Here is a 25,988-nt window from a genome sequence, read left to right as displayed (position 1 = left end):
CGGAAACGCGCGGAGGCGGCTGCTGACAGTGGGAATCGCGCGCACCAATCCCCGCGTGGCAGTGTCGTCACCGGGCGGCGCGGGCGCGGACGTGGTCCGTTGCCGGGCCTCGCCGATCAGAAGCAAGAGCGGCGTGCTTCGGGTTCCGAGTCGCTCCGAGGATGGTTCTTCGGCGGCTGCTGGCCGCCCTGCTGCACAGCCCGCGGCTGGTGGAGCGTCTGTCCGAGTCGCGGCCCATCCGGCGCGCGGCGCAGCTCACGGCCTTCGCACTGCTGCAGGCCCAGCTGCGCGGCCAGGACGCGGCCCGGCGCCTACGACGCCTAGCGGCTGGGCCCGCGGGCTCCCTGGGCCGCCGCGCTGCCCGCTTCAAAGACACCTTCACTCAGGAGCTACGCCGCGGCCTCCGGGAACGCCCGGGGCCACCGCCGGGTAGCCAGAGGGGCCCGGGCGCAAACCCCTAAACCCGGGCCGCGCCGGGCCTCAGCCGCCTGCTTTCCCTTCTGGGCTCGACACAGGCCTCGGCGCTAGGAGTCACCCCGGGCACTGCGCACGGCTCCGAGTTCTGACTCAGACCGTCGGCCTGCAGAGGTCCCGTTCGGAGAGCCCTGGGGAGCCCTGTGATCGACAGGGCGCCGTGTGCGAAGAAAGCCCCCGAAGCCCGACGGAAAGGAAGATGGGCTGGGCCCGGATGCACCGCGTACAGAGAGCCATGGACCAAAGCTCAGCGCGAAAGAGAGTCTGCCCTCTGCAAACAGGACTGCAACTCACGATGGCTGACGCTGCCTCTGTACCGATGTAGCAGGCCATTACTTCCAGGGGAGATCGTGGATGGAAGACAACCCTGCAGCTGCCAAAATCCTCTGATTAAATGTGTGATGAGTAATGGGTATGAGCGTGGTATTTCTCCGGCAAGATGGATTAAGGTTCCTGGGGACCGTAGGCCCGTGTAACGCTACCTAACACGTATCGAGTGCTTAATCAGTGCTGGCACTTGCTCATGCACTCTATGTGGTTATCTCATTTACTCTTTACAACCACTTTCTTGTGAGGAAGTGTAGGCCGTTTCTTAAGTTGCCCATGACCTTACAGAGTCACCACTGGGCATTAGGACTTCTGCCTATATGGAACAAAGTACCTAGATTCCTGTTCCCCATTGTAGAGGGTCTGGGTTACAATCTAAAGACTATGGTCTTTAGCTAATGGGCCCATGATTAGGAAATCCATTGTACGCAGAAGTGCCCTGTCATTTGAGGCTTTTGACTGAATTTCTGATAGCCTCTAATTAGACTGCACAGTTAATCATGCAACCTCGAAACCACAGGAGAAGCTTTTAGGCTGGTGACCAAGCAGAATTTATACTCTGGATTTTCTGCTAGTCACAGAGAGGGAGCTAGATAGAGCCGTAGACCTACCCTGGGGATGGAGAGCTAAAGTAGCTTGTCCTCCACTTTCCTAATGGTCAGACTTCTGGTTTGACATCCCACCCTCCAGGCTTCCCATCACAGGTGCTGCTATGTTAATATTCTCTGAAGCCAGGAGTCCCAGTCTCCTAATGGCCAATGTTCTGATTTGGCCTGCGTCCTATCTTCCTGTCTTCCCATCAGAGGACAAATCCTCCATCTCCCAGAGCAGAGGCAATTCACTGGCTTCCCCTTTGAGCCTGGCAGTGAGGAGCCTGAGGAGTCTGTTCATTCTACTGCCTTGTCTGCCTCATTGGTCTCAATCCCACTCATGACTCTGGATATCAGAGCAGCAGAATGTTAGCAGTCCCAGCCCAACCCCCTACCCTCAGCATAAACAAGCACACTCACTGTTGGGTCTTTTTCCAGACCAGAGACAGAAAGGGAAGCAGTAGAGGAAGCAATGAAGCTTCTCAATAAATTGACCGTTTTGTAAGAAAGGAAGGAAAGCTAGAGAAGGGGGCAATTGCTTATTTCTTGTGGAAGAAGTGTTTAAGAACTAAGTTCTCTCCATTTTGTAGGAATCTGGGAGCAGAGAGAGAGAACTGGGTCCTTTCTCCTTCAGCTAGAGCTGGTTTGGATGCCTGCCCCTTCGCTGGAGAAGTTTCCAGTCTTTGTAGTCAGTGGCTTGCCATCCCACCAGCTACCCTATGAGTCAAGAAACAGACTAAATTCTTCCCACCACCCCCAGCGGCAACAGTCTCCCAGCATGCCTTTCAAACTCTTCTAAGCTCCGCCAGAAAGTGAAGCATGGAAGCAACTCACCCCGTTATCCTGCGGGGCAATTCCGACTTACACCTTGATGCCACACAGATCTAGACACCAACACTTTATGGACAAATTTATTAAAGTTCAGATCATCACAATCCACGTGGACTGCTATACCCACGGTTCCTCCAGGGAATTCTGAGGTCATGGACTCAACTGAGGGAGGGAAGAGGCAGAAATCCCAAGAGGCCCAGAGGAGTTTGGGACCCTAGAGTCTGGGATGTCTCCAAGGCAGCACTTGGTTTTTATCTGTTGGGCAGAAAAGCCATCTTTGGCTGCAAAGTAAACAAATAACATGCTTATCATGTGCCAGAGATGATGCTAAGCAGTAAGAGTAGGAAGACCAATCAGGTTCGTACATAGACCACAGGAACAATGAATTGTCATGAGTGGGTATATAGAGTTTACAGGAGGGAAATGTCCAGAAGTGTGCTAGAGCCAGCTTATACTGGCTCACGAGAGCCGATCCTTGGCATCTCCCAGCTCGGAGTTCAGTAACATCATTTTAGTAGTTTGAAATCAGCTATGGTGGGAGTACTTACACCATAGAAATTGGCAAATGCTACAAATTGGGACTTTTTTGCCCCAGAGAATGGGTTGCTAAACATTTACCAACTTACTACTGACTTTCCTCTTCCCCTGGGTCGGAGTCATGAGGGAGACGTGGCACTAAGACCCTAGCAGCAGCCACCAAGCAGCATGCCTGTGAAGGGTGTAGCTTTGAGATGACCCAAGGCATTAGCCCGCAGAAGGAAGAACTAGAAAAATACTCAGGTTTGGTCATTTGTACAGGTTTGGTCTCCTGCTCTGCACTGACCTCCAGCTCACTGATCTCTGTGGCCTGGGTGCCTCCTGTTTTTTTTTTTTTTTTTTTGAGGAAGATTTGCCCTGAGCTAACCTCTGTCGCCAATCCTCCTCTTTTTCGCTGAGGAAGACTGGCTCTGAGCTAACATCCATGCCCATCTTCCTCTATTTTATGTGGGACGCCTGCCATAGCATGGCTTGACAAGTGGTGCCATGTCCGCACCCAGCATCTGAACTGATGAACACTGGCTGCCAAAGCAGAACGTGCAAACTTAACCGCTGTGCCACCGGGCTGGCCCCCTGGGTGCCTCTTGTTCTCATGAAATGGTAGGGGTGTGAAGAGGGAGAGTGAGAACAAGTTGAGTGCCACAGCTCCTCACGTTCCCAGTGGACTGGGTAGGGGTACGCTATGTTGTGGGAGCAACATGCCCAGGGGTGTAGTGGCTTCCACCAGAGTAGCAGGGGTTAGTTTGGCATGGGGTTTGCTCTCCGTCCTGTGAAGAGAAGCTTCAGACAGGTGCTTTGAACTTGGAGAGTGACCAGACCACAGTTAAGAAACAAGGCCTGTGGGAGCGCCAGGTTGTCCTCAAGTGCCGCGGGATACTAACTGAGCATCATGTGTTCTCCATTCCCTCTGGGGCAGGCTGAGGAGAGAGAACATCTGAGCTCCGAAATCTTGGAGAATGATCCGTAAAGGGTGAGATGCAGAAATGTCCCACCACCTCTCCAGGGACAGGAGTAGAAGAGAGTGGGGAGAAAAGTTCCAGAATTACTTGTTTTGGTAATTACTGAACACTGAGACAGCAGGCACCAACATGCCATTAAATACCACACCACACCTGCTTCTCTGCTCAGAGAGCTCGGGGAGAGACATGCCTGTCTAGCCAGGGACCATGTGCTGCAGACACCACAGAGATCCTCTGATCCATCGTACAGATTAGGAAACTGAGGCTGGGTGGCGGAAGGGGATTTCTTAAGAATACACAGCCAGTAAGTGGCAGACCAGGGACTGGAACTTGGGTCCCCTGAATCTGAGCTACCTACTCTCTCCACATCGCCACCCTGCCTCTCCCAGGGATCTAGGAAGCCAAAGGGTTGTCAAGACAGCCAGAGGTAAGGCCTCCTGGGAGTTTTGGGAGAAGTCATTCGGGAATGTCACTAGCAGACCGTTGTCTCTTCACAACCAGGTGCTGTTGTATATTTAAAACATCACAGTGGCTAGAAGGAATATGGCAGAAACAGACATTAGGCGCCATTGGTTCCACCAGGTTCTTTGGGGACCTTGGCATCAGGACCATGACCGGTCAGATCTTTGGTCTTTGCGGGAGAGAGGGTGCCAGCTTACCCCAAGGTAGAGCAGCCAGAGGCTGTGCACAGGAGAGGCAGTGATGGGGTTCTGGAAGGGACAGGAAAGGAAGAGAATGAGGGTTCTGTCCCAGCCCAGCTTCCCACATAGAAGGTGGAGTGGCACCTTCACCTACGGCTGAATCTTGGGCAGTGGCTCTTCTGTTATATTGTCAGGCCTCTCCCCCAGCTCCAAGACGTGAAGGCTGAGATGGTCCCTCCAAGCCCCACTCAGCAGGGAGGACAGGGCTGGGGGGTCCTCCAGGGTCAAGTGGGGAAACAGGAGCGTCTCACTCTTGACGGGGAAGCTGCACTTCTCCACGGCAGGCCTGGTGGTGCCAGGGGTCACCACAAAAAGGCGGCAGAGCCACGGCCCACCGGCCACCTGGCAGGCTGCTTGTCTGGTGAAGTTGTTCAGCGCTTGGCACAGGACCTGGTCCTTTGTCCCACCCATGTCCACCACCTCCACGGGCGACCCCAGGCCTGGGAGGCGTAGGAGGTGCCGGGGGGGCATGTAGGTGTGGGTGAAGAGCAGCGTGTAGTGGGTAGGTGCGCTCGGGAGTACCGGTGCATGAACCACCCGCTCCAGGTGCTCCAGGCCAGGCACTAGGCCCCCCTGGTGCAGGCAGCCGAAGAAGAGGGCACCCAGGGCATTGAAGAGGACCAGGGTGCCCTTGCAGGGCACGGGTTGGGTCTGTGAACTACAAAGCAGGACTAGGGGGACAAGAAGGGGGATCAGGAAGCGAGCTTCCTGGTGGCTAAAGGCCGACAGCAGGGCCATGGGCATGAAGTAGATGAGCAGGAGGTGAGCCCTGGGCCTGGAAGGCAGGCTCCGGGCAGCCAGTGCCCTCAGGAAGCCCCTTTGGGCAAAGGTCCGGAGGCAGGCTTGCAGCTGTTGCCACGCAGCCTGCAGGGCCTGGGCATGCAGCACACCGAAGAGCAGGAAGCCATTGACCGCCAGGTGAGTGAGCCGCATGTGTGTTCCATGCCTCGCCAGGTTTTGAGGATCCAGGTTGTAGCCCAAGAAGTTAGCAGGTGTAAGGACAAGGGTACTGGGTCTAGATGGACTGGAGAAATACCAGCTGTCCACAGCCACAAACACCGCTGCTGTGAGGGTCGCCCCTGGGAGCAACACGAGGGCTTCCTGGGTCAGCGACTTGAAGCCAGGGTTCGAGGCTCCACAAATGCCCCAGAGGAAGAGGGGGACCAGAGCAAAGGCCAGAAAGGTGGGCCGATTGAAGAAGCCAGCAGCCACGGTGCCTCCGAGGAGCCAGTGGCGCCACCACAGGCCTGGAGCAGGCTTCTTGGAAGTAGGGCTCCAAGCTACACGGGGGGATACCAGCACCAGCAGCCAGGCAAAGAGCAGTCCTTCGATGGCGTTGGAGAAGGTCCTTGTGTAGAAGACCAGGGTGACATAGGAACCAGACAGCAGGACCAGGGCGTTCCAGCGCTCCGCCCCCCACAGAGGGGACAGGTGGTACACAGCCACGTCCAGGGCAAAGGAGAGGGCAGTGAGGAGGAGTCGGGGCCCCACCAGCAGCACGTAGCCACTCACTGGGCCAGGCCACGGCCCCCACTCTTCCCAGAGCTTGAGCAGCCAGAAGGCAGAGCCAGAGGTCAGCAGTGGAAAGACCACTGTGCGGCAGGAGCTGCTGGGGTGGAACTCCCAGGGCCGTGCGGCCTCTATGCCCAGGATGTCCTCTGCAGAGAGAGAAGCAGACGGGAGCCAGTTCCACGCTCAGAGAATATGGTAGACCAAATTCTAGGATCGCCCCCAAGAGTTTTCAGCCCCGCAGAATCCCTGCGACTGTGAAGACCAAGGATTTTTCTCTCGGGATTAGGTTATGTTGCAGGGGACAGCTGACTGTAAGACAGGGAGATAACTCGGGTGGGCCTGACATAATCACGCGAGCCCTTGAAAAGCAGAGTTTTCTCCAGCTGGTGGCAGAAGAGGACGTCAGAAAGTCAAACCATGAGGCTTTGATGCACCATCGCTGGCTTAAAGATGGAGGGGGCCATTGGCAAGGAATGTGGGTGGCCTCTGGGAGCTGAGAGCAGCCCCTGGCTGACAGCCAGCAAGGAAACGGGGACTTTAGTTCCGTAGTTGCAATAAACTAAATTTGTCCAACAACAAGAATGAGCTGGGCAGCAGATTTTTCCCCAGGGCTTCCAGATAAGAACTCAGCCCTGCCGATATCTTGATTTCAGCCCTGTGATACCCTGAGCAGAGGGCCTGTGCCGGACTTCTGACTTAAAGAACTGTGGACTAACAGTTTTAAGCTGCCAGGTTTGTGACGATTGTCCTGCGGCAACAGAAATGATAGGGGAGCTCAGCCCGTCTGAGGCCCCACCTGTCAAGGGAGCAGGAAGAACCAGGCCTGGGAAGTGAGGTGACAATATGCCCTGGACAGGGTGTAAGGGGAGGAGCAGGCGGAGGCTCCATTCCTCTCCTTGGATTTCTTTTTTTTTTTTTTTGGAGGAAGATTAGCCCTGAGCTAACATCTGCTGCCAATCTTCCTCTTTTTGCTGAGGAAGACTGGCCCTGAGCTAACATCTGTGCCCATCTTCCTCTGCTTTATATGTGGGACCCCTACCACAGCCATGTCTGCACCCGGGATCCGAACCAGTGACCCCCGGGCTGCTGAAGCAGAACATGCACACTTAACCACTGCGCCACCGGGCCGGCCCCTCCTTGGAGTCCTTAAGTCTCCAAAGTCAGTCAAAAACCCATCTCTGTGATTATGAGTGTCCCCAGGATAGGCAGTGTGAGAAGAGGGGAAGGGACTAAGCAGTTGTGGTTAGAGTCAAAAGTAACTTTAGTTTGTGATACTTAAATTTTTTATAAGGAGAAAGTATTCAAGCAGTACTTATGTAATTAAAGAAATACTTGCTGCCTGGGGCTGGTATGTGACCCTGTGCCCCAGTGTCCCAGAGCTCAGAGGGGTGGCGGCGAGGGAAACGAGCTCTTAATTTCTGCACCTCAGCTCCAAGCCCCACAACATCTCATGCTTGACAACCTCGCTGGTTGTTTAGGGCTCTTTGCTTCCCCTTCTTATTCCTCCAGCCTTTTGGATGTTTTCTCTATGTCAGAAGGTGAAAGGGAAACAGAAAATCTAAGATCAGATCAATCTGGCTGCTTTTTACTGGCTCAGGTTTAAAAAAAAGTGTGGAAAAGAAGACTGGACCTTTCAACTTAAAAAAAAAAATTCCCCCGTTGAGCTCTGTGCAGAGATAGCTGGATGTCTCCTCAATATTCACTCCCTCCTGCTTCTTTAGTCTCTTTAGCTGGGCATTTGGTCAGGTATCAAGACTCTATTTTTCCTTTGAAGCTAGGTGTGGTCATGTGATACATCTGACCAGTGGGATGGAAATGGGCAAAAAGTATGTGACTTTCAAAATATGCGCTTAAAGAGAGCAGGCATGCCCATTTCTTCTCCGGTGGCTGAAAAGATTTGGTTTTAGACTTGATGGGTGGGGCTGAAGCAGCCATCTTGAACCATGAGGAGGAAGCAGTGTGCCCCAAGCATCTGAAAAGCCTCAAGGTCTTTGGCAACCATCCTGATAATGTGTCTTATGCCACCTAGCAGATAAGTTCTAACAAGTGAGCATTCTAGATCTGGATTCCCTCAGCCCTTACATGAACCTACAGAAGAAAAGTTTCATTATTTCAACCACAGACCGTGTGAGCTTCCCTAACCACTGGGGAAGCCCAACTCTAAAATTCTTCCCTTGAGAAGCTCAGAACAGTTTTCATTCCGAATGACCTGTAACTGTTGGTCCAAGCAGGAAAACATCAGAGAGCATTTCATTAGTATCATCTAGAAGGTCAATGTCACCCCTTAGGAAGGAGATGAAGTCCTCACTCCCAAGTTCTCATTCCAGAGAGGCTCGTGGACTTACTGCTCATCTACACGGACATTTTTCTCCCTCCTCACTAAATATCCCATCAGCTCCTCAACCAGACTTTGCTGCAACTTATCTTAACCATACTTGGGGAGCTTTACCTGCCATGACCTCGGGTGACTGGAAGAACTCGTCCGGGTGCACGTAGCCTGTCTGCGGAAGGAGACACCACACCAGGCGCAGCAGGCTGAGGCTGCCCCACAGCACCCTGGCTGCCATCTTCATATCAGATCAGGGCCAAGACACTGGGCCAAGAGCCTAGAATGACTTCCCAGCTGCTACAGATGCAATTCTGGTTCCACAGGTCTGCATCTGCTGAGGATAACATTTGTTAGTTATTATAATGTAAAGTATAATATGTCCAATTCTGAACAAACTCAAAATGGGTGTACATACAATGAAAATGTTAATAATAATAGAAGCTATTTACTAAGTGCCAGAAACTTTACATGCATATCTCATTTAATCCTTCCCACACACTCTGGGAGAGTGGGTCTTATTATCTCCATTTTACAGATGGGGAAACTGAGGCCTCTATTGAGTAACCTGGTTATTTGCTAACCATATTTGCTAAGTGTCTAAATATGACATTTGCTAAATATGGTATTTGCTAATATGACATTTTGCTAGGTACCTAAATATGACATTTGCAAATAGGATTAGGGTGCCTCCAAGTCTGGGTCTCACAGCTGCAGCCTGTTCACCAGCTCCGATCCACAGGCAAGCCTGGCGGCCTGTCTCCTGCACTGCCGAAAACTTGGGAACCTCAATGAATTTCATCCATTTCCCTGCCAAAATGAATGACATTCAACTCCGTTGTCTCCAGTCACTCCCTCCAACTTTCACACACCCCGGAACCTCCCTTTTGGAAGGTGATGGAAACTTACTGCTATGGTCCCAATGTTTCTGTGTCCTCCCCTCCCCCAAATTCGTATGTTGAAATCCTACTGCCTAATGGGACAGTATCAGGAGGTGGGGCCTTTGGGGGTGCTTAGGTAATGAGGGTGAAACCCTCATGGATGAGAGTAGCGTTCTTTTATTAGACCCCACAGAGCTCCCTCAGCCCTTCCACCGTGTGGGGGACACAGTGAGAAGTATGAATGAGGAAGAGGGCCCTCACCGTGCTGGCACCTTGATCTTGGACTTCCCAGCCTCCAGAAATGTGAGAAATAAATTCTGTTGTTTATTTTTTATTTTTTTGAGGAAGATTAGCCCTAAGCTAACATCTGCTGCCAATCCTCCTCTTTTTGCTGAGGAAGATTGGCCCTGAGCTAACATCTATGCCCATCTTTCTCTATTTTATATGTGGGACGCCTGCCACAGCGTGGCTTGATAAGCAGTGCGTAGGTCCATACCCGGGATCCAGGCCAGCGAACCTGGGCTGCCAAAGTGGACCATGCAAACTTAACCGCTGCGCCACTGGGCTGGCCCCAATTCTGTTGTTTATAAGCCACTGTGGGGACCTGGAAATGTCCACCCCAAGGTATGTCTCTTTGGCATGATGATTATTTGAGGCTAGTTACTTTGCAGACAGGAAAGCAACTGAAAAGTAGAATTTACTTACCCTTTGTTAGGAGACATTTACATTTGTAAGGTAAATCTCTATCTGTAAAAGGTGCCTCTCTCTTTGTACCAGGAAGAAGAAAGGAGATGAACTTCTCTCTAGAAACTCTTTTTTTTTTTTTTTTGAGGAAGATTAGCCCTCAGCTAACTACTGCCAGTCCTCCTTTCTTTGCTAAGGAAACCTGGCCCTAAGCTAACATCCGTGCCCATCTTCCTCTACTTTATATGTGGGATGCCTACCACAGCATGGCGTGCCAAATGGTGCCATGTCCATACCTGGGATCCGAACCAGCGAACCCCGGGCCTCCGAGAAGCAGAACGTGTGAATTTAACCGCTGTTAACCACTGTGCCACCGGGGCAGCCCCTCTAGAAACTCTTAATCAATGCCGAAGGCAAGGACTTAAATCTGCATTTTATTGTGCTTGTCTGGTAACCTCCTATAACTGACTTCCCTCCCCCTCCCAACGTTGGCATTTCTTTAAGGATTAAGCATCTTTCCTTAGGCTAGGAACTGATTGCTGAGCTTACCTGTGACCCGCCATCTGGAGACAATAGACTTGCCTCCTGCTACGCCCACCGAGATAGCAGACCACTACCTGCTGTGTCCATCAAGCACTGTGCCGACAGGGCAATCTTGTGACTATTGTGGGGGGCGCCATTTCAATCACATGTGAAACACCCTGTTTGGGGGTATATAACCACTCTGTGCACCCCACTTCTTCGGTGCCCTTTCTTCCTTCGGGAAGAGAGCCCCTGGGCCATGGTTCCTCATAAAGCTTTGTTTAATTTTCTCTTGCTATTCTGTCTCATGTGAATTTAACTCGTTCTCCGGCCAGACGAACCCACTTTGGATAGAGGAAATGTCGTCCTCCCCTACACCACCCAGTCTGTGGCATTTTGCGATAGCAGCCCTAATGGAATAAGACACTTATGTAACGCCTCTTGATGGGGATTCTCACTCCCTCAACTCGGGGATCAGTGGGAATCTGAGCCCTTCCATGACGGACCGATATACCAGCACCTGTGTATCATCTCTGCTGAACCGAAAAGCAAGTCTAACAACGTTTGTCATTCCTCCAGAAATACATATGGTAACTGTTTCCCGACTTTGATATTTTAAAGCCTGACTTAAACAGCTATTGTTCCCAGGTATGATAGCGCATCATAACAGAGGAGACCAGATGAAGTGAAGCAACAGAACAGGAATCTGGCAGATGTTGACAAGGAGCCTCTTGAAACTCACTACAACCTCGTACGTAGAGCTTGAAAGATAGGTTTTGCTGCATCTGCTCAAACTTTCCAACTGAATCGTACAGACTCTTCTTCCGGAGCCAGTGAATATCCTGACTTTTAGAGTTTTCAGATAGAAGATGAGGCCAAACTTCTTAGTGCTGAGATGCAAAGGTGGAATCAGAATATTCTTCTTCATCAACAGCCCAAATGATGCAAATGATACTGCAGGGTTGGGGGAGGGCGGGGAGGCGGGGGTGTTGGAGACAGCCGTGGAGGGGAAGCACAGTATCCACCATAGAGACGCGGACTTTGGGGTCCTGCAGGCCTGGTTCAAATGACTCTGCCATTAGTAGCTGTGTTACCTTGGGCCAGTTGCTTATATCCCTAAACCTCAGGCTCCTCATCAGGGAATTCAGACGCTAACATCAACCTCAAGGACTTGAGGGAGATTTAAAGAGCTGATGCATGGGGGGCACTTAGTGTACAGAGCCTGCATTTGTAAGTGATCAGTGTGAGGTTGCTATTATGACTCTGAGGCACAAATAATAAAATCCAGGCTGCTCCAGACACTCTAGGAGATCCTCGAAATCAGCACTTATCCTGGCTACAAAAATAAACAGGATTTGGTTTAGTCCCAAATGCTAGATACATTTATGCATGTGTTTGAAACTTTTCTCTAAGTACAGAACTTTTATTCCATGATTAGAATAAAATGCCAAATCCATTACACTTGAGGAGTAAATGACAAGCAGTAAGATATACTGGAGTATATGAAGAAGTCATTTGGTTTAAAACTAAACCAACCTTGACCTTGTTTTTCCAGAAGGATCTGATGTGGCCTATTGAGCATGCACTGTGTATCTGCTTTAAACATTTACAATGTCCCAAAGCCAAGAATGATGCCCTTAAAGATAGTGATGCTGGGGCTGGCCCGGTGGCACAGTGGTTAACTGCACATGTTCCACTTCTCGGTGGCCTGGGGTTTGCTGGTTCGGATCCCGGGTGTGGACGTGGCACTGCTTGGCACACCATGCTGTGGTAGGCATCCCACATATAAAGTAGAGGAAGATGGGCATGGATGTTAGCTCAGGGCCAGTCTTCCTCAGCGAAAAGAGGAGGATTGGCAGCAGTTAGCTCAGGGCTAATCTTCCTCAAAAACAAAACAAAACAAAACAAACAAACAAAAAGATAGTGATGTTGCCTCCCCCATATCAGCATTTCTTTAAGGATAAGCATTTCTTCCCAGAAACTAAGGATTAATTACCAACCATTGTGTTCACTTTGTGAGTGAAGCCATTCCTGAGGGTTACTGTAAATATTCAATAAGATTACCTTTCAACATTCTGTTATGAAAAGAAGTTAATCTTGTCAATTTGCTGTTTTAACCCAGGGGGTAACTCAAGGGTCACAGGGATTTATGAGCTTGTTTTACAGAAGAAAGAGAATGCCTTCAAGGGTCACCAGATAACCAGCCCCCAGCTGCTGTTGACCCTACAAGTCAGATTGCCCAGGGGCTTATTGGGAGGGAAAGAAACTCGGATTACCCCTTTGTTTCTCTGAAAATCCTCCTGCCACATCGGTTAGCTCTGTAAAACCCCCTGCCTTCTTCTCTTGTTAAGGCAGATTTGAGAGAACCCATGCTCTGCCTTCTCGTTTTGGCAAATTTGAACAAACTTTTCTCCATCTTAAAGCACCAGTGTCTCAGTGTTTGGCTTCATGTGCATCAGGCACACGAACTTGAGATTAAGAGGTTCAAACTTAAGAGTAAGAGGTTTGGTATCAAGAACTGCATCCCTCACCCCTAACAACAATTTTCTGCTGTGTGGTTTGGAGTTTTATCACATCCCCAAACCCAGGTATAGACCCTGAGTGGTTTAAGCCAAATAACATTTCCCATCCCACTAGCCACACTCATTGGTTCAGGGTTGGGCACATGACAAGCTGGTCCAATTAGAGGAACTAGGAAGAGTACTGGTCAAGGTGGGTCACAGCCTTCCTCTTCTCTGCCAGGCTTGGTGGGGTGAGGATGCAAGGGTGTGTGGGACATCATTCCTTTGCTAGTATTAACAGTTTTTTCCACTCTGTAGGTATTCCTATGTGTTTTGGTGAAAAGCGTGTCCTCTGCACCCTCCTGGGGTGTGTGAGCAGTCTTACACAATAACTCCACCCTAACATCCAACAGGTCTTAGACACTAACTCCACTCTAGTGTTCCAATCTCATATCCCCTGGGTTTCTCTCTGTATAAATGGGGAAAAATCATGTAGTCCTTTTAGTGTATAGCACACCTCCTTGTGGGTTACACTTTGTACCTCACCTTTAGGGACTTGCTGGCACCTGAGTCTAGTTGTAGGTCTAGAAGCATGGGGCGGGGAGGGGGTGTGTGGGTGTGGGTCCTGAGGAGAATCAGCATTGTCTTGACAATCATCTCAGGGAAGGTTATTACAGTTTCCTCCGGAAATGCAGGGTTAATCTCCAGATGGGAGTGGAAGCTCTGCTTCTACTGGTAAAAAAAGACTCATCAGAATGTACAGACACAATGTCCCCAGCTCTGTCAGGATCTTCCCACATCTCCCCATTCCAACTTTCAGGATCCCCTTCCTTCCCAATCAATGCCCTCACTTTAACAGTAGATGCCCTCTGAGGCTGCAAATTCAGTTTGCATTGTAATTTAGCCACTCACAGGAAGAGATTCCGGGTTTGGTTTTCAGCAATTTCAGCCCTGCAGGCAACAGGAGATAGGGGTCTCTTTTAGGGCAAACATAGAAGCTTTTGCATCATTTTATGAGGCTCTCGAGCTGGGAATTTGAAGCCCCGAGCTCATCCTTTTCTTTTCCCACTTTATCCAGCACAAGTAGGAGCCACAAGCCAATCTCATACTCATTTTGACTAAAATGTCCAAAGGTATCATGTACATGGTCACCCACAACTTTGCCTGGGGTATTGAAAGACGATATTTTTCATATTTCTAATGCCACATCCATCCATGGACTATCAGTGCCCTCTTTACCACTTGAAACAGAGTTATTAGTGCCTTTAAGTTGAACCACACTAGAGAACCAATTCCAGAAAACCCAGAACCTATTCAGAAAACTCATCCTTAAGATTCTGTTCCTCTAGAACCACTTCCTGTACCAAAATCTATTAGTCAGGGTTCAACCAGAGAAAGAGAACTAGTAGGAGATATATATTGAGGAAGCTTACTGTAAGGAATGGCTTATGCGTTTGCGGGGGCTGCCTAGGTAAGCCTGAAATCTGCAGGGCAGACCGTCAGGAAGGGCAGGCTGCAACTCTTGGGGAGAGCTTATGCCACTGGCCAGAGTTTCTTCTTTTTCAGGAAAGCTTTGGTTCAGCTCTGAAGGCCTCTCAACTAATTGTTTCAGGTCCACAGAGATTATCTAGAATCATCTCCCTTACTTAAGGTCAACTGATCATGGACTTTCATTGCATCTACAAAATACCTTCACAGCAACACTTAGATTAGTGTTTGATTGAATAACTGGGGACTATCGCCTGGCCAAATTGACACAGAAAACTGACCATCACATCCTAAATAATTCAGTGTTTGTAACTGTGTTTGGATTTTAGAGCAACGGGATAATTCTCTATGTAACTCACCAATAACTAGCTTCTCTACTCAACGTTCTGTTAATGATATGCGCCATGTTGTTCTCTGTAGCTGTAGCTCCTTTTCGTTGCTCTCTGGTCTTGCCTCGGATGAATGTCCTTAAACTTATTTATCCTTCTTGCTGTTGCTTATCTGCTAGGTTATCTCCAGATGTTTACAAATTTTTTCTATTCCAACAATGCTGCTATAAATATTCTTATACAAGAGTTCTCTGATGTATGTACCTAAAAATGGAATTCCTGAGTCATAGGGTATGTCTACTTTTAATTTCGTTAAACAATGCCAAATTGCTTTCCAAAGGTCCCTGCCAGACAGAAGATATTACAGTGACCATTGTTTCATATAGTGTCCAAACTGATTAATGCTTGTATTGTCATCTTGATTTGGTGAATCTTGTGGGTATTAAATACATGCGTTTCGCTGTTTACTAATGACATTGCACACCTTTTCAAATGCTTTGTGGAACGTTTTTGTTTCTTCTTCCGTAGAATTCCTTTTGACATTTTTATTGTGTGTCCATCTTTTTCTTACTATGTGTAGGAATCCTGTATATATTCTTTATAATTTATTGCATGACGAATATTCTTCTCGAATTTGTGGCTTGTATTCTTAACTCATTTTTATTCCTAATATTGGTTACCTGTGCCTTCTTTTTGTTTCTTGATAATTTCCACCAGAATTTTGTCAATTTTATGAATCTTTTTAAGAAATCAAGTTCTGGCTTTGCTTGTCTCCTTTTTTATTTTATTGAGAAGTTTCATGTGTCCAACATTATAATTCAACTTCCGTATACACTCTAGCATGCTCACTACCAAAATCTAGTTCCCATCCATCACGACGCAATTGCTCATCTCCTTTTAATTAATTTCTTTTTCTTATTTTAATTTTTTCCTTCCTTTTACTTTTTTGGGGGGTTATTTTGCTGTTTTATTTTAAACCTTCTGATATAGCCTCTTAGCTCATTAATTTTGAGCCTTTAATTTTTGAGCTCATTAATTTTGAGCCTGTTTTCTATGAGAATTATTTAAGGTTACACATTTTTCTCTAAATTCTGTATTAACTGCATTTCACAAGTTTTGCTTTGTAATATTTTCATCACCTTTTGGTTCTAAATATTTTCTAATTCCATTGTAATTTCTTTTTTGCCTAATGCTTTATGGTCGAAGCATTTCATTTTTTGATTAAGGCTTTATTTCTCCTAGCAGTTTTAGATTCACTGCAAAATTAAGAGGAAGGTTCAGAGATTTCCCATATACTCCCTTCCCCCACATATGCATAGCCTCCCCCTAGTATCAACATCCCCTACCAAAGCGACACATTTGTTACAACTGAGGAACATACATTGACACATCATTATCACCCAAATTCCATAGTTTACATTACAGTTCACTCTTGGTGAGGTACATTCTATAGGTCTGGACAAATGTATAAGGACATGCATCCACCATTACAGTATCGTATAGAGTATTCTCGCTGCCCTAAAAATCCTCTGGCTCCACCTATTCAGCCCTCCCCCACCTCTCCAGCATTTAATTTTTTGAAAGATTTTATTTTTTCCTTTTTCTCCCCAAAGTACATAGCTGTATATTCTTCGTTGTGGGTCCTTCTAGTTGTGGGATGTGGGATGCTGCCTCAGCGTGGTCTGATGAGCAGTGCCATGTCTGCGCCCAGGATTCGAACCAACAAAACACTGGGCCGCCTGAGCGGAGCTCGCGAACTTAGCCACTCGGCCACGGGGCCAGCTTAATTTTTAATGGTCCATTTTTGTAGACATTCCATAAATGCTTGAAAACACTGTATATTCTATAGTTATTGCATGTAGTGTTCCATAAATGTTCATTAGATCAAGCTTGTTAATTGTGTTGCTCAAATCTTTTATATCTTTAATGATTTTCCACTGCTTATTCTACAAATCACAGAAATGTGTGTTGAAATAGCTCATGAGACAATAAACTGTCTAATTTTCCTTGCTTTTTTAAAAATTAGCCTTGAGCTAACATCCACTGCCAATCCTCCTCTTTTTGTTGAGGAAGACTGGCCCTGAGCTAACATCTGTGCCCATCTTCCTCTACTTTATATGTGGGAAGCCTGCCACAGCATGGCTTGCCAAGCGGTGCATAGGTCCACATCTGGGATCTGAACTGGCGAACCCCCAGCCGTGAAGACCAACGTGCAAACTTAACCGCTGTGTCACTGGGCGGCCCCTGAAATATTTAAACTTAGTGCAGTTGTTGATATATTTATTTCTTCCATCTTATTTTGTGTTCTCTTTTTTTTGTGCCTTTTCTGTCTTCTGTTTCTCCTCTCTTGCCTTCTTTTGGATTGACTTTTTTCTCGTTCCTTTTTCTCTAACGGTTTAGAAGTTATGTACTCGATTTCCATTACGTTATAAATGCAGTATATTATTTAATATTTTATTTATTTATTTATTTTTAGGATTTTATTTTTTTCCTTTTTCTCCCCAAAGACCCCCAGTACATAGTTGTATATTCTTCATTGTGGGTCCTTCTAGATGTGGCATGTGGGACGCTGCCCCAGCGTGGTTTGACGAGCAGTGCCATGTCCGTGCCCAGGATTCGAACCAACGAAACACCGGGCCACCAGCAGCAGAGTGCGCGAACTTAACCACTCGGCCATGGGACCAACCCTATTTAATATTTTAATATTTAATATGCTATGTTCTGTGGTTTCGCTATATGACTCTGGGTGTGCATTTCTTTTTATCATAGTTGGAAGCTTTTGGCTTCTTGACTCTATGGATTAGAGTCCTTTGTCATCTATAGAAAGTAATCCTCCATTATTTTTTCAAATATTGCCTTTTACCTCTTCTTTATTTACTTTCCCTCTAGAATTATGATTAAATGTGTGATAGACCTTCTTGGTCTATTTTCCATGTCATTTTAACTTCTATTTTATTTATTTGTTTGTTTGTTTGTTTATTTATTTTTGCTGAGGAAGATTAGCCCTGAGCTAACATCTGTGCCAATGTTCCTCCACTTTATATGTGGGTCACTACCACAGCATGGCTGACAAGTGGTGTAGGTCTGCACCTGGGATCTGAACCCATGAACCTGGTCCACCAAAGCAGAGTGCACCAAACTTAACGACCATATCACAGGCTGGCCCCTTAACTTCTATTTTATATTTTCCATATCTTTGTCTCTCTGGGCTATATTTCAAGTAAGTTCTTCTGTCTTCCCATCCCTAATCAACCTTTCAGCTGTATTTGATCAGCTGTTAAACCTATCTATTGAGTTTTAAGTTTCAATTCTATATTTTTTATTTCCAGGAGTTGTTTGATTTTTTTACACATCCGCTTGTGATTTTGTCATATTTTTCAAGGCTCTTTTATTTATTATATTATATTAAGCATACTTATTTGGAATACTAAATCTGAATATTCCGACATCTAAAGTTTTTTGGGATCTGAATTTACTGTCTTGTTTCTACTGGTTCTCACTCAAAGTGCCTTGTTTACTTGCATACTTACTGAATTATTTTATTTGGGGGAATTACTTTCTTTGGAACATGACCTGTGGGAATTCTTTGAGGCCAGGGATGAGGCACATTTCTGAGTTCCACTGGAAAGGATTTACACTTGCTTCTTCAGGCACCTGGGGGCATTTCAAGTCTGGGACCACTTGTACTCCTATTATCGGCTCCAGGTTGTTGGTTTTGTTTTTCTTTTGGGGGAGTTGGTGCCTAAGCATGTGAATTCAGGCTGAAAAACTATATGAGGGCAGGCTCGTGGAGACAAGTTCTCAGGGGAGATTCCAAGCCCCCACGCCAATTCGATGAGCATCAAAGATCCAAGAAAGTCACTTTTCCTTGCAGCTGTCTGCAGATGGAAGAGTTCATTTCTAGGTCACTGTTATGCAGAAAATGTATCCCTCTAGAGTCACAGCTTTGAGGGAGTCTCCTGTTAGACATCCTTCTTGGGTGGGCACAGGCTCTATCTTCAAGCATCTTCAATGCTCAGGTGCACCTGTTTTTGCATATCTCTTTGAGTCCAAAGCTGACTTGAGTCCTTTGCATACCTCTCTAGGCCCCTGCTTTCGTGCCTGAGTATTCCTTACCTTTTGTTCAGCCCACATATTCTTATGTTTATTATTATCTATCTTGTATAGATAACAATCCCCGGAAAAGAAAAGAAACCAAAAACCTGAAGCCAATAATATGATTAAAAATGGTCCCAGACTTGTAATGCATGTACAATAACAATACAAGATATGTATTTTTTAAGTTGGTATAAGAAATAACCATGTCGAGAGATAAGACGGGGGTTGAGAAAAGCTAAGTTAGTTTAAGCCTTGTCAAGTTACTTTCAAGGAAGTTATGTACTTAAGAGTCAGTGATTTGGAGGGGAACAGGAAATACAAGGGGCCAGTGTTGCAATCACATTAGTGTTTTTTCAGGATGTGGCTGAAGACTACTATGGGGAACCCAGACGTCTCCACAGTTTGAGGGGGGATGGAATGGGTAGATGCTATGCCTAGGCCTCTGAAGCTGGTTCCACAACCATTGGCAGGCTGCTCCTCAGTGTATGGGAAGTGAGTGAGTTGGGAATCATGACTTGAGCATGAGACCTATGGAGCAAGTCAGCCTGTGACCATAGGGCCTGCAAGAGTGTACGTCTGTTGTCCTCCATCCCACTGTCTCCCAGTCTTTTTTTTTTTTTGAGGAAGATTAGCCCTGAGCTAACTACTGCCAATCCTCCTCTTTTCGCTGAGGAAAACTGGCCCTGAGCTAACATCCATGCCCATCTTCCTCTACTTTATATGTGGGACGCCTACCACAGCATGGCTTGCCAAGCAGTGCCATGTCCACACCTGGGATCCGAACCAGCGAACCCCGGCCCCTGAAGTAGTTCGGATCCCAGGTGCAGACACGGCACCTGGGGTCAGAACCGGGTGGAAGGTGTGAACTTAACCGCTGCGCCACGAGGCTGGCCCCGCCCCTCTCCCAGTCTTATCCTGCCCCTCTAGTTACTACACACCCTGCCCAAGCCTCTGCCATTGGCCTGCGCTGCTCCATCTCAGTGGTGCAGGCTTGCAATAGTGGGATTGAGTTTTGTCTCTACAAGAGCAGACAATTCAGTGAGTATTTTTTCAGTGTATCCAACATATTTTTAAAACAGGAAGGGATCATACAATGTTTGCTTTATAATAAGCTTTTGTCACTTAGCAAAATATCATGAGCATCTTTCCAGACACCGTGAGCATCTCCTCCCGTCAGCTGCAAGCTCTGCATCCATCATGCATCCACTTGTCCCCTCGATTATCTTCAGTTGGCACCTTCTCTTCCACCCATAAACACATTTGATTCTCTACCATTCTTTTTTTTTTAAAGATTTTTTTGTTTTTACTTTTTCTCCCCAAAGCCCCCCGGTACATATTTGTGTATTTTTAGTTGTGAGTCCTTCTAGTTGTGGCATGTGGGATGCCACCTCAGCATGGCCTGATGAGCAGTGCCATGTCCACGGCCAGGATCCGAACTGGCGAAACCCTGGGCCACCGAAGCAGAGCACGCGAACTGAATCACTTGGTCCTGGGGCCGGCCCCTGGTTCTCTACCATTCTTAGAAAAACAGCGAACCAAAACTCTCCTTGAGACTGCATGTGCCCTTTATCTACTACCTCTGTCTCCTCTTCCCTCCAGAGGAATCCTCAAACCATCCACATTCACTGAATTCATTCCTCCTGTCTGGTTTACGGTTCTACCCAATAGTCTGCCTTTCCCCTCCACCCCTGCACGGACACAGCCCTCTCAAGAGCCTCCTTGGTTTTCTAATTGTCGAACCCAATGGCCACTTCAGGCCCTTCCACTGCATGCCATTGGACAACAGGGATCCCTTCCACGATTCCTATCTCCTTCTAGCATGTCTTTGTAGACTACAGAAGGCTGGGAAACAAAAAGCTACATCTCGTAGATTCCCTTGAAGTTGGGGTAGGCAAAATAGGTTTTGAGAATTTAGAAAGCAGATGTGAAACAGGCCATATTTCTGCAGCTTACATTGTTTTCTCCTGGCAAATAAGGTTATGACACGTGGGGTTTTCCTGCAGCAGCTTTCCCGTGCGCAGTCCCAACTTTGTGGGTACCGAGACACAACTGCAGTTATGGTGGCGTCTGGGATCTCGGCAACAGGGCTGTGTTACTAAATTCGACCGAGCTCCGAGGTGGCCTTGACACTTGCCTGATTGCCACACAAATGGCAGCTCCTCTAGTGTGTTACTTCCGGGTGTTCAGAGAATCCTTCCGAAAGGCCCAAACTACAGCCCATTCTTCCAGCGCGCCTAACGATTTTTAGTACCTAGTTCCCTGTATAAATTCTCCCTCTGCTGGCTTCTACTTCCCGCGCTGAACTCTGACCACTGGGTATCAGAGGTGGCTATAGGCAATAGGCCCTCACGGATGAGAATATTCATATGCTAAAAGAACGTAACTACATAATACAGTAGGAGTAAAGAGCACAGAAGTTGGTCATTAGATGGGAGATATCTGGAAGGTGGAAGTCAGAGAACTCATCATTTTCCCATGAACTGGCCCTGCCCCACGATCCCCGCAGCAGGGAGGGAAATGCCATTTACCCAGTTAGTCAGTCCAGAAACCCAGGGGTCATCTTCCTTCTTCATGCCTTCACTATGTGATACTAACTTTGCTTTCTAATCATTCCTTGAACCCAGCTCTTGTCCTTCATCCTCCACTGTCTCTCTCTGAATTCAGGTCTGCAGTGACTGGGGCACATGTTGCCTGAGACTCCTCAGCCCCACGGGTGGCTGTGCAGGGACTTCGGAGGGCTGGAGTTCCTGGATGGGTTACCTCTGGCTGCAAACAGCGCCCTCCTCTATTACCCCAGTGTGTCATACAAAAAGAATCATTTTCTACGCGTGCATGATGAGAAAAATACGGAGAAGCGAGCACTAGAGTGGATGGCGCCCACTCTCTGCTTTCCCTCCCCTACCTGCACCCGCCCTGGGAGCTGCAGCCAGAGGCAGTGCGTTCCTCTCCTGTGTAAGACCTCTGGGTCGGGGGCCAGCCTCTCACGACCAAGTCCACATTCCTGACTGTGGCTTACAAGGCCCCACACGGTCCCTACTGTCCTCTCTAGCCTCCACTCTCACCTCTGTGCACAGAACTTGGTGCTCCAGAAACACTACTTTTTTCCATAGTCCCCTCCTGTATTCTGCGTTGTTTCTCAGCTCGGCGTCTTTGCTTACATTCTTTCCTTCGCCGGACATGCTTATAGCATGAACGTTAAGAGCAGCTTTGGCACTGAGTAGACCCAGTTTCAAATCCTTGCTCTGTCACTTGCTCACGGCGAAAGAGCACTTAATGTCTCTGAACCCCAATTTATATCTTATCTGTAAAATGAGGATATCAATAGTACCTACCTCAGGGCTGTTGGGAAGACAAAATGAAAAAAAAAAAACTTAAGAAGTAGTTTCTTTCATTATCCATTTTGCTTCAACTGCCCTGACCCCCAGGAAGCCCTCCATAATCCCCTTTCCGCAGGACCCTGTGCCAGGCTTTGCACTGCGCCCTGCAAGGACCGCTGGCACCATCTGATTGCTTCTCTGCCCTGCCTGGCTCAGGTCCCCCAGGTTTGGGATCCATTTAGATCCATCTCAGTCCCTCGAGTCCACTTGGACGGGGCCAAGGTCAAGAACAGAGTCGAAGGTCCCCGGAAGATATGGTAACATAGCGGGGTATTGAACTTAACAAGTGCTGGAGTTCTCCAGAAAGAGACCCTCCCGCTGCTGGTCCTGCGGAGGCCGGGGCTGGAGGAGTGGTCCCTGTGCTCGCCCCCAACCGGGTGTCCTAGGTGGCGGAGCCAAGACCATGGGGCGTGGCAAATACTCACCCAAACCCAATCAGGGTGCGAGCCTGCTCATCTACGCATGTAAGCACACGGAGCTGCCGCCGCACCACCCCCCGCGCCCGCCACCCCCCCCCCCCCCCCCCCCCACCGCCCAGCTCCAAATCCTGCGCATTCCGCGGCCGGATGGGTATTGGAAGGGCTGGGCAGCCGTAGGCTTCAGAATAAAGAGAGAGCGACTAGGGCCGCAGAGATTCGACTGTGGGGCAGGGAAGGGAGCGGCTGCTGATACCCACAGACGGGCATCCTGGTGTGCGGGGGATGTGTGAGGGCAGGCAGCAGGGAGAGACCATCTTGGAGGCAGGGGTACACCGAAGCGAAAACCACTGCGCCGGGCGCGGGGGGAAGCTGGGGAAGGGATCACATCAGTGGGGCGAGAGGACAGGAAAGGAGACCCCTCGGCCAGCCGCCGGTGGGCAGAGACACTCGCTGGTCTTTCTCGCTGAGTCAGAGGGCCCGGGCCAGATCTTGGTGCCCCACCTTTCTCCGGCACCCACTGTGTGCCGGAGATACATCTGTGAACGAGCATGGTCCAGAGTGTCAGCCATCGCGTGTGGCTCGTTCCAAGGAGTGTGCCTATCTTCAAACTTAAAACTTCTTCCTGACAAATCTGCTAGGTCGTTGTTTACGGGAGAGGGCGGCGGGCCCAAGTTTCGGTCCCTTCTCGGGATCCGGCATTTGGAACAGGTTTTAAAGACAGCGCGGGGCGGGAGTGTTGGAGGAGAAAGAGGGCCTCTGCGCAACAGCCAAAAAGCGTCTTCTCCGGCTGGAAATGCACAAGGACCATCCTACGCAAGATCAAGGCCAAGATCTTGTTCCAAACTCCGGAGTCCCTCGCGGGGCCGGAGGGTGAGAGTGGCTTTCCCGAGTCCATTTTTCTGTTTGGTGTCTCATTTCAACCTCACCTCCATCCTGGGAGCCACGGTAAACCATGCAGGGCGCCCCACCCTGGAAGCACTAGAAAGTCTGACCCTGGCTGCTTCCTTCCTCTGGTTGCCTGAACCAACCCATGTTTATGCTATGATTAACAGAGAATGCAACAATACAGCATTAAACACACATAAGCGGGAGTGGAGGAGAGCAAGGTATCTCCACTAACTGGCGTACATCCTTTAACCATCGTGACCTTCCGCTTCCCATCTGCAAAATGGGCGCTCTGCTCTGCAGCCGAGAGTTTCCCGGTGTTAACAATTTGGACAGTGGTTCCCAGTTTTCTGAGGCGGAGGTGTCTGGGGATGAAGAATGACGTTTCAGGAGGAAAGGTGAGGGATATCCTCCTTAAGGAAAGCAGCAGCTGTCCTTGCCAGATTGTGCATCCCATGCAAAGGCTGGGACGGCCACCAACCAGAGCAGTAGGTGCTCGCCCGCAGGGTCGCCTGGAGCATCCTTGTCCACAGGGCTTTTGCCGTTTTCCGTGCCCCCATGAGATTCCTGGGCAAGGAGGCCCATCTCTCACTCTGCGGAAGGGCAGAGCTGGTCCTAAGTGGACCTCGCAAGGCCGGAGTGGAGATTCTTCTCCGCTAAAATAACGCGTATCTTTCTGTGCCCACAGGCTGCGTGCTCAGCACTTTGCAGCATCTTTTGGTTTCATCTTCACAAGGACCCTGGGAGGTGGCATTATTATATTCCCATTTTATAGATGGGGAAAGTGAGGCTCGGTAAGTTACGGAACCACCCAACACCACCAGCTGGTAGCAGAAGAAAGTCTAGGCCTGTGTCCGGGTCCAAAGCTAGCGCTCTAAAGTGGAATATACCCATGGCCTCCCTTCCCCTTCTCGAGAAAACGTCAGCACGAGCCTCCTGTCTCCCCTAGGCTGGGGCAGGTCAAGGTTCAGAGATGGCAGACCCCGGTTTGGGGAAAGCTGCCTGCGAGAACGCGGGGGTCCATCGTTCCCCTGCCTGCTCCCCAATCTCCAGCACCTGTTGCTCTCTCGGCAGCGAGCAAAGGTAGGAATGGAAACAACTGCTGTCTCCCAGCTCCTCCCTCCTCGCCCCCCGCTCGACCCCGTCAACTCTCCTGGAGCTGCTGGGCCGACTCACCCGCGCGCTGCCTCTGGGTGCACCTGCGCCGCCTGCACTGCGGGTGGCCCTGAGCCGCCGGGGGCGGAGGGCGGGAGCGGGCTCCGCGTGTCCTCAACGCGGCCGCCTCTCTGCCGGGTCCAGGGAATTAGGCAAACCACGCAGTGCGCCGGGCGGGGCGGGGTGTGCGGAGAAGGCTGGAGACGAGCGCGCCGGCAGGCGGGCGCATCGGGCCGCAGCAGTGCGTCCCCCCAGGCCCGTGGAGGGCAGTGGCCATAGTGGGGTCATTATGGAGGGTCCGGTGTCCCTTGGGCCTTGGCACGCCGGGCAGTGACTGATCTCTTCCCTCTCTGCATTCCAGCTCATTCCCCCTAGCAGCCCTCTCCGTGGCAAGCCACGCCTGGCGAGCCGCCTTTCCAGCAAGAGGGACGGTTAAGCAAAACATTTCTAGGCTATACTTCTTTTGTCATTCAAAACGAAAATTTCTGAGTTCTACGCGGGTGGGGATTTGCTGCGACTACGACGGACTGCTTTCTCAAGGGGAAGAGGTCAGGGAGGACACGGCGCCGCGGCGGCTGTCTGCGGGCCCGGTTGGAGCCGCCGCGCCGGAGCAGCAGGTCTGGTTTCACCCGGGACACCGCTCACTCCGGGCCGCCGCCGGCCGCGGCGCCTGTCATGCTGGAAACAGGCCAGCGGCGGGCACTGCTTCCCTGCCGCGCTCCGCGGGGGGCGCACGGGCGACTGCCCAAGGGCACCCAACAGCCGGGCCTGGAGGGAGGTCATTGGGCGCCCGGGAGCCCAGGCTCCCCTCTCCGACGCGCCGCCCTTGGAGGCGGCGGGGCGACGCGCGCGGGGGCAGGTGTCCACGCCCCCGGCCGGCCGCACCCCGCAGGCTGCACGGCGCAGGACGCGGCGCCGGGCCCACCCCCGGGCCCTCCGCGGATGAGCGTCCACCGCCCGCGGGCTCCAGGGCGGAGCTGGCGCGCCGCGGCGTGGCTGCGGCTTGCCGGGTCCCGCAGGGTCCCTGCCCAGGCCCGGGCGCTGGGGAGCGAGCGAGGGGGCCGGCCGGCCGCTGCGACACTGCCCCCTGGCGGGGGAACGTTTCCCTGAGCCTCTCGGCTGAGGCTGAGCTGGCGCACAGAGCCTAGGTCTCTCCCTTCCAAATCAAGTGTTTTTTGGAAGGTTCTGAGCAGATTCCCTTCGCGTGCATTCTTTTCTATGCTTCACAGCAGCCCTCACATTTTACAAAACTACCTTGAGATATTATTTACATACAGTGAATACCAGAAATTTTAAGTACTGTGTACAGTTCTGTGACAGACGAAATTTTGACAAACGAAGAACCGGGCTAACCATCGCCCCAGTTCAAAATATAGCACGTTTCCGTTACCG

General features: G+C 49.7%; 2 protein-coding genes across 3 annotated transcripts; one reads left to right on the top strand and one right to left on the bottom strand.

Moving 5' to 3' along the window:
- Nucleotides 1-161: 161 nt before the first annotated feature.
- NCBP2AS2 (NCBP2 antisense 2 (head to head)) lies at nt 162-883 on the top strand. The gene has a single exon (XM_070582603.1). The coding sequence runs from the start codon at nt 162-164 to the stop codon at nt 459-461; it is 300 nt and encodes a 99-aa protein (XP_070438704.1). The 3' UTR covers nt 462-883.
- Nucleotides 884-2,286: 1,403 nt separating this feature from the next.
- On the bottom strand, nt 2,287-25,525 carry PIGZ (phosphatidylinositol glycan anchor biosynthesis class Z). Of its 2 annotated transcripts, none has more exons than XM_070582598.1 (3): nt 24,618-25,525; nt 8,381-8,594; nt 2,287-6,077 (listed from the first exon to the last, which is right to left on the bottom strand). In XM_070582598.1, the coding sequence occupies exons 2-3, from the start codon at nt 8,502-8,504 to the stop codon at nt 4,510-4,512; spliced, it is 1,692 nt and encodes a 563-aa protein (XP_070438699.1). In that variant the 5' UTR covers nt 8,505-8,594; nt 24,618-25,525; the 3' UTR covers nt 2,287-4,509. The 2 variants fall into 2 exon arrangements, with proteins under 2 accessions (XP_070438699.1, XP_070438700.1); XM_070582599.1 differs by having other exon boundaries at nt 8,381-8,591; nt 24,618-25,445.
- Between the last annotated feature and the right edge of the window lie 463 nt (nt 25,526-25,988).

This window comes from Equus przewalskii, chromosome 18 (genome assembly GCF_037783145.1).
Source record: "Equus przewalskii isolate Varuska chromosome 18, EquPr2, whole genome shotgun sequence".
Taxonomy (NCBI): Eukaryota; Metazoa; Chordata; class Mammalia; order Perissodactyla; family Equidae; genus Equus; species Equus przewalskii.
This window is presented reverse-complemented; position numbering and strand designations above follow the sequence as displayed.

What these genes read in the sequence shown, in the direction of transcription:
- NCBP2AS2 (XM_070582603.1), top strand. Translation starts at nt 162, where the DNA reads ATGGTTCTTCGGCGGCTGCTGGCCGCCCTGCTGCACAGCCCGCGGCTG.
- PIGZ (XM_070582598.1), bottom strand. Translation starts at nt 8,504, where the DNA reads ATGAAGATGGCAGCCAGGGTGCTGTGGGGCAGCCTCAGCCTGCTGCGC. An exon ending in GTCACCCGAGGTCATGGCAG is followed by an intron (nt 6,078 to 8,380) that starts GTAAAGCTCCCC and finishes CTCTCTCTGCAG; the next exon opens with AGGACATCCTGGGCATAGAG.